This window comes from Neoarius graeffei, chromosome 1 (assembly GCF_027579695.1).
Source record: "Neoarius graeffei isolate fNeoGra1 chromosome 1, fNeoGra1.pri, whole genome shotgun sequence".
Classification (NCBI taxonomy): Eukaryota; Metazoa; Chordata; class Actinopteri; order Siluriformes; family Ariidae; genus Neoarius; species Neoarius graeffei.
In genome coordinates, this window is record NC_083569.1 from 105,799,446 (window position 1) to 105,807,824 (window position 8,379).

The 8,379-nt window shown below is 39.8% G+C and overlaps 1 protein-coding gene across 1 annotated transcript; it reads right to left on the minus strand.

The window, feature by feature from the left end:
* Positions 1-218: 218 nt before the first annotated feature.
* On the minus strand, positions 219-6,353 carry foxf2a (forkhead box F2a). Its single transcript, XM_060925906.1, has 2 exons — positions 5,062-6,353; positions 219-1,313 (listed from the first exon to the last, which is right to left on the minus strand). Exons 1-2 carry the CDS (start codon positions 6,044-6,046, stop codon positions 1,123-1,125), a joined length of 1,176 nt encoding a protein of 391 aa, XP_060781889.1. The 5' UTR covers positions 6,047-6,353; the 3' UTR covers positions 219-1,122.
* Positions 6,354-8,379: the final 2,026 nt, after the last annotated feature.

The following is an 8,379-nucleotide window of genomic DNA, read 5'->3' on the forward strand; positions in this document are numbered from 1 at the left end:
GACTGACAGCGGTTTTGCTGTGATAATATAATCATGGTAAAAATATTCCTGATAATAACGATGAATAATTAATAATTATTTTTTTTTTAAAAATGGCACAAATAAATAGAGAAATCACTGATAAAGAATTTTTTTTTTAAATGTGCTTATGTGGGGTGTTAAATATCTGTTGAGGTAGGTTTTTTTGCGTATACTTATTTACGTATGAATTTGCTGACTTTTTATTTTATATATTACTGTAATATTTTTACATTTGGATGTGACGTAAAGGCACTCATTTCTCTCATATAAACACACTGAGAATTCATTTGTTTTGTTTTCTTTTGTTCTTCCCCAAAATAAAGCATAACAATCCTGCTGTCATAATTTACCATGGAACCAGTGGAAATGTGGTTTATTTAAAGCTCAGGAAGCTACAGTATATATTTCCCTTCTTCTTCTTCTTCTTCTTCTTCAGAGACCAAGTTTAACCATTTTAACCCCAACCCATCATGCGTAATGAAACAAATCTTTAAAGATCTTCCCCATCAGTGGATTAAACACTGATTTTTGTTTTGTTTGTTTGTTTTTGGAATATATCGCTTTTATTGAGCTGTACATAAATGCAGGGAAATTTCCCGACAGCGCCTGCGGTTTGTGTTACAGCATGAATACACTGCCTGGGGACACACTGAAGGACTAAAATAAGTGCAGTCATGGATTATCTTTTACAGGCTTTACACTTTTCCAGCTGGAGAAAAAAAAATCAATAAGAATTTAAGATATAGGAAATGTCAGGCAGGTTTCTCAAGAAACCTGAAATTGTTTTTAGTAAGAGAGGAAAAGTGTGCTTTCTTTCTTTCTTTCTTTCTTTCTTTCTTTCTTTCTTTTCTCTCTCTCTCTCTCTCTGTGTGAGAGAAAAGTCAACACTCTATATATTTATGTCAATCCAAAACGATCCTATTATTGTTTCCTTCAGGTTTTTTTCCCATAATTTACACTTCACAAGTCCTTTCAGAATCGCCGCATCTTCTAGAACTTTCGGACCGACAGACTATAAACACACACACACACACACACACACCGTCTCAGTCTCTGTCTGTGGTACGTCTTTGTCTTTGTGTCCCTCTGTCCTGTTCAGCTCTACATCACACACGGCTTGATGTCTTGACAGATTCCTTGGTGGTGGAGCTGGTGATGGTGATGATGGTGGTGATGATGGTAGTAGGATCCTCCGGCACTCGGGTGAAACGAGGCGATGCCGTTAAAGTTCAACACAAAGTCTTTCCTGTCGCACACCGGAGAAGAGTGAGACTGATACCGAGGGATTCCCACTGCAAGACAAAGCCCAGATTACAGGACACGGATTAACGAGGGGTCTTTTTTGTTTGTTTGTTTGTTTTGTTTTTAAATCATGTGATTATTTATTTATTTATTTATTTATTTATTTATTTTTGCCTAAACCGCTTTCTAAGAAATAAAGATACGATACAGCACGAGCGACTTTTTCTTTTTGCTGTGACGTGACGTGATGTGATGGTCCCATCATCACCATATATGTACACTCTAAAAAACAATGGTTCTTCAGGGCGATGCCATAGAAGAACCTTTTTCAGGGCTTCAAAGAACCGTTCATGCAACAGTTCTTTAAAGAACCATTTAAACCATTTGTTTGAGCAGTGAAGACAGATTTGTGTAAACATAGCCTATGTGCATTGACCAGCAAATGGTAAGAGAATGCCAGGCTCTGAAGAACCATTTCCAATGTGAAGAACCTTTTGTATAATGTAATGGTTCATCACAGAGTTTTGACTCTCCATGGAACCATCCAGAGATTTGAAGAACCACTGAAGCACCTTTATTTTTTAGAGTGTACAGGAGATTATATTGAAGACGGTGCATGTGATAGGATGTGCGATGTTGGTCTGATGTGATGGACCTTCCAGTCATTATTTTTTGAAATAAATATGGCACCAGACATTTCATTTGTCAACCTTCCGACACCAAATTTATTATTTTTTTAAATTCTATTGTTAGCTTGAAAAGAAAAAAATAGTGTGTGAGAGACCTCAAAATATTTTACTACAGCGTCCGGAAATATTTCAAGCAAATTATCAGCAAATCCATTAATTCGCTGTCAGTGATTTAGCTTCTTTTTTTTTTTTTACAGCTAATTTCATAAAATCGTTTCAATGCATTAACAAGTAAAGATCACGAGGTGCTTTCATGCTCGAGTGACTTTTGCAACTGCGCAAAAGTCTCAGGTACGTGTCAAGAAATGCTGTAGAGCCTTCAAAAATAATGAAATGAAACGTTTAAAACATTTTAAAAAATACTATAAACTGTAATCAGTAAGCCGTAATCTATGAAACGAAGTCGATATTTGGTCTGAGACGAGCTGTGGGTTTTGCTGAACATCTTACAGAACCAGTCCCAGTTCTTTTGGACACTTTGTTGCTCTCACCTTCTTCATTTTGCACCAAAAACTTTTCAGTAGCCTTCATTCTGTATTCTTTTTTCATCTGAAAAGTGCTCTCTTATGGAATATACTGCTCAGATGTAAACAAGCTTTTTTTTTTCCTGTAATTTTGTGCTGGGAAAAAAAAAACAACAACAACAACAACGAACGCTTGGAACTCTAACATATTGATCATATAGAAATCATAAAATAGAAATCTACAGCAGAGTTTGTATGGAAATAAATATATAAGGTGCCTAAGACTTTTGCCCAGTATATACAACTAGTCCAGGGCGCATTAACATTCGACTCATACTCCTGTGAATGATATAAATGTATAAATGTATTTATGTGCAACGGATGAGTTCATGGAAATGGATCTTTCCACTGAAAGGAAAAAATATAATAATAAATGGAGAAAGGGAAGGAGGGAAGAGGGGAAGGGAAGGGAGAAGGAGGAGGAGGAGGAGGGCAATAAAAAGACCATACAAGACCATACTATTTGCAACAGACAGCAAGGTTCTGGTCATCAACCAGTACAAACCAGTTTGGATCAGCGAGGAATTCATGACGTCCTTTCTTTTTCTTTTTTTTTTTTAATATAAGTTATTAAATTGTGTGACAATGTCAACACTGTTCATTATTCATCGCCCACAGCTCTGCTGTATCTCAAAACTTAACTTATCATTTGGTCGCTCGGTGGCTCGTGTGTTCAAGTCTCAAACTCGAATATAAAAATTACAAAATAAATAAATAACATGATTTTAGATATATTTGTAACTTTCCTGCCTTTCAAATATGCATGATAATTGTTCAACTGAATTTATGTGCATAATAATAATAATAATAATAAACAATTATTTTATTTTATTTTATTTTATTTTAATTTATTTATTTATTTATTTATTTATTTTAAACCCGATATCTTTTCTATAATCAAACTGCAAATTCACAGCATGTGATAGTCTATAAATGTGTCAGTTATTCGACTGGAATTAAATCAGTGTTTGATTACGCTGTGTGGTTGGACGATAAGTCTTTTTTTTTTAAATCGATATCGCAATACTATGGCATTTGAATTACTAATATTATATAAATGCTAAACTCTGTAAATCTACCGAAGCACTGATTGTGTGCTCAGAAGTTTTTCAGATGTTTGTTTGATTCATAACATAGAAACATTTTTTTTTTATTATTTTAATTTGACAATGCTTTATGTATGAATCACAATTTGGTCTATATCTTGTCTCCGTCTGTAGGCTCCGGACTGTGATGTGATGATATGTGATGGTTCGGTGCGATGGTTTTTGTTGGTATGTTTTTGTTTCACTCTCCATGGTTTATCTGGCTTTACGAGCCCTCACTTTCATAAAACAACATTCCAGGTGATTGGCAGCTCTTATATGGCATTAAGGAGCTCAGGGCCTCCAGAGTGCACACCAGTGTGTCTCTACATAGTTAAAATATCCCTCGTGTTAATTTGGACAGGACCCTAAGCCAGTCGAGAGCCCCATCACCCCGTCACCCAGCCAGGAGGTCAAATCCTCTTCATCCTGCCCCGCTGCTGCACTTTTAGCCTCTGATTTGCTTGGTAAAAGCATTGTTTTTTTAACCCTGAGGGCTGGGGGTTAATAAAAGATGCAGAGGAAGGCTGGTATCACAAATACCAAAGAGCTAAGTGGGCCGATCCAAGCTGTCATTATTTCTAATGTAAAACACATTCCTGGTTTCCCTCTATATCTATATCTAATAGGCCTCGATTCGTAAATAAAACCTTATCTGATAGTTTGTCCATGGATAATATAATCCTAATTGTTTCGGAACAGTTCAGTAATCCTGGAGTTAATAGATATACTTGAGGTCTAGGATTTAAAAAAAAAAAAAGTGTGTGTGTGTGTTATATATGTGTGTTAAATTTTCAGCTCAGGAGCTAACATGTGGTCCCTCTGAGATCTAATGCCTTGTTTTTATTAGAAACGTTTTACACACACACACACACACACACACAGAGATTTTAAAACTCATATTTTTCTCTTCTTCTGATAAACTTTATTTCTTTTTTTTTTTACAATTTTATTAATTCCTGTGCGTGTGCGTGTGTGTGTGTGTGTGTGTGTGTGTGTACTGAAATGAAATAAAACTCACACCCCAGGCCTTGAGGAGTTTTGGTGTGTGTGTTTTAAAGTAGTAATGGTGATACACAGAATGAGACTAGACCAGACGATAAGTTTGTGCGTTAGTCGCTCTTTTTGAAGAGCAGTGCGACTTTTCAAAATCGAATAAAAACAGCACTTCGTCAGCTAGCAATTAAATGCATGCTTATTAGAAAAATGTTGGGATTTATTTCATAAAAAATTCGAGCATGGTTAATTCTTCCAGCGACTTTTTAAAAACATATTAAGTAGTATGGAATGTAAAGTCGCAAAAAAAAAAAAAAAAACAGGCTGTGAATTTGTTTGTTTGTTTTGTTTGTTTTATTAGAGTTTTTTGGGGGTATTCAATTTATTCTGGTTATAATGAAGTTTTAAAATACAGCAAGAGAGTTTTAAGACAAGTGTGTGTGTGTGTGAGAGAGAGAGAGAGAGATTTTTTTTCTTCTTGTGTAATAATAAATGTGTAGCTACCTGAGATATCTGCTGCCTCTCTGGCTCCATGGTGCAGGTAGGTCTGCTCCAGGGCGTACGGTGCCACACCCGAGTGCAAGGCGGAGGATGAGGAGGAAGTGGGGCTGCCTGCAGCCAGGGGAGACTGCTTGATGTAGGGGGACACGGCGGATGAGGGCCAGTGCGCGGCGGCGGTGTATGGTGAAGGACACTCCAGAGGTCCACTCATGGCCGGCGGTGAATGAAGAGGGCTGCTGCCGCTTCCGGTGCTGTTGCCGTTGTTGTCGTGCGCGTAATCACCGCCGCTGCCTCCTCCTCCTCCTCCTCCTCCAGCGCCGCTCGAGGTCACCTGGCACGCCGGGGACATGTAGGCTGAGCTCGGACTCGGGACGTGATGCGCAGCGGCGCTGAGTCCGTCATACGCGCCGCTCGTCATGGCGTCCAGGTTGTAGCTTCCTGCAGCATGGCATGCGAGCGGCCCCGGTGGCGGCTGGAAGTCAAAGTTCTGCTGCAGCACAGAGGCCCCAAACCCAAGCCCGTTCATCATCCGGTACATGGGTTTCAGAGTTTGGCACTTTCTCCGGAAACCGCGCGGGCGCCTCCGAAACGAGCCTTCTTCAAACATGAACTCGCTCCCAGGGTCGATGGTCCAGTAGTGGCCCTTCCCGGGCCGACCGAGGCCCTTGGGCAGCTTGATGAAACACTCGTTGAGAGACAGGTTGTGGCGGACAGAGTTTTTCCAGCCTTGATACGAGCCACGGAAAAACGGGAAGCGCGCCTGGAGGAACTGGTAGATCTCGCTGAGAGTCAGCCGTTTGGTCGGAGAGCTCTGGATGGCCATGACGATCAGGGCGATGTAGGAGTAGGGCGGCTTCTCGGGCCGCCTCATGCCTGAGTTGGACTTTTTGCTTTTGGTGCTCTCCAGAACCGTGCGCGAGCTCTGCACGGGACTCGAGCGCAAAGACTGCGGCGGGTCCAGTTGCTGCTGCGCGGTTTCGGTCGTCATCCCAGTAAAAAAAAAAAAAAAAATATATATATATATATATATATATAATATATATATTAATGATAATAAAAGGAGTCCGGATTTATTTAGAGCTTTAAAGACAGACAGAGAGTTTTACGCACAGATAAATCTGACTCTAGGAGACCTTTTTTTTTTGTTCCTCCACGCCACCCTACGTGTCGCCGAGGCAGCGACTCAGGCTCGGTGTCCCGGTGGCCATCGCGATGACTGAATCCTTAAAGCGTAAAGAGAAGGAAACCCTCTCACGCATCTAAGTTGCGCAGCCAAACAAAACGAGACCACCTATCAATCCGCATCTCTCTCTCTCTCTCTCTCTACTCCACAGACCCACCCCACTCTTCCTCCCTGTCTGGCTCACGTCCATCGATCAGAGAGCAACAGGAGTTTGTGCAGAGTCATAGCACATGAGCCCGATACACGCGATCACGCCGTTCATCACCGACCTCTCCGACGTTTCAGTCAACAGCGCCACACGCCAGACCCCGGTAATTAATCAACGGCGCTTTTCCCACTCACAGACCGAGCTGCAGACACCAAATGGGGCTGCGATCATAGAAGAGGTTCTCATCGAATGCCCTGGGTTCTCTGGGATGATGATGATGATGATGATGATGATGATGATGATGATGATGTATTAATATACAAAACCAACTACACTTTTTGTTTGTTTGTTTGTTTAATGATTCAACAGAAATGCACAAGATATCACATCATAGCTAGATAGATACATAATTACTGACATCATTTCAACCAGAACTGTAGATAAATGCATTTTATTTTATTTTATTTTTATTTTATTTATTTTTTTCCATCTCAACACCAATAACCTCTCTTCTGGAGTTACCAAGTGATCAGAAGACAGTGTGAAACAGTCTCTGCACATGACACTAGTGTCCTCACTAGTCTGTCTTGGCCTTTTTTTTATATCATACTAATATTACAATAACACTAGGCTAATATATAATAATATGATAATAATAATATAATATATGTTGCAGCATGAGGTCGGGTTCCAGGCGCGTATTTGGCTAAAATGATCTGATCCAACACACACACACACACACACACACACACACACACACACACACACAGATATTTTATCAGTCAGTAATCAGATAGATGATGATACATATTCCATATTGGTGATGGAGGATCCCTCCATGGCGTAATTTGTGAGCTCTGATTTAGAGATAAGAGGATTCAGCTTGAACATCCGTTTCAGAAATGCATGGATTGGGGGTGGGTGGGTGGGGGGGTGGTGTGTGTGTGTGTGTGTGTGTGTGTGTGTGTGTGTGTGTGTGTGTGTGCCTGTAAAGGGCTGTTCTGTATAAATGACTTGGACATTTGAGTGGAAGCAGGCTTTTTCCATCAGGCCGCTCCGACTCTGGATGCCACACACAGAGCGGTTTCAGTTTACCAGCGCGGCTCGGCTCGGCTCCCTGGAGACTCGGGGACAATTAATAGTACAAAGTGCGTTTAATCAGCTTTAAGATAGCCTGGAACAATAATAATAATAATAATAATAATAATAAAAGCCGACATTTTGGGTTAAAGCTTAGATTGAGCGCAATTTCTAGTGAGACACTCTTCTCATCATCGGCACCTAATGTCTTGCTGTATCTTGCTTTTTTTTGCAAGGAGATAGATAGATAGATAGATAGATAGATAGATAGATAGATAGATAGATAGATAGATAGATAGATAGATAGATAGATAGATAGATAGATAGAAGGTCCGCGGAGTCTAAATAAATTAGAGAGAGAGAGAGAGAGAGAGAGAGAGAGAGAGAGGGGGGGGGTCCACGGAGTCTAAATAAATTATAGATAGATAGATAGATAGATAGATAGATAGATAGATAGATAGATAGATAGATAGAAGGTCCGCGGAGTCTAAATAAATTAGAGAGAGAGAGAGAGAGAGAGAGAGAGAGAAGGTCCACGGAGTCTAAATAAATGATAGATAGATAGATAGATAGATAGATAGATAGATAGATAGATAGATAGATAGATAGATAGATAGATAGAAGGTCCGCGGAGTCTAAATAAATTAGAGAGAGAGAGAGAGGGGGGGGGTCCACGGAGTCTAAATAAATTATAGATAGATAGATAGATAGATAGATAGATAGATAGATAGATAGATAGATAGATAGATAGATAGATAGATAGATAGATAGATAGAAGGTCCGCGGAGTCTAAATAAATTAGAGAGAGAGAGAGAGAGGGGGGGGGGTCCACGGAGTCTAAATAAATTATAGATAGATAGATAGATAGATAGATAGATAGATAGATAGATAGATAGATAGATAGATAGAT

Coding starts and splice junctions, on each gene's coding strand:
- foxf2a (XM_060925906.1), bottom strand. CDS start 6,046: ATGACGACCGAAACCGCGCAGCAGCAACTGGACCCGCCGCAGTCTTTG. Junction 1,314..5,061: donor AGAGGCAGCAGATATCTCAG/GTAGCTACACAT, acceptor TTTGTCTTGCAG/TGGGAATCCCTCGGTATCAG.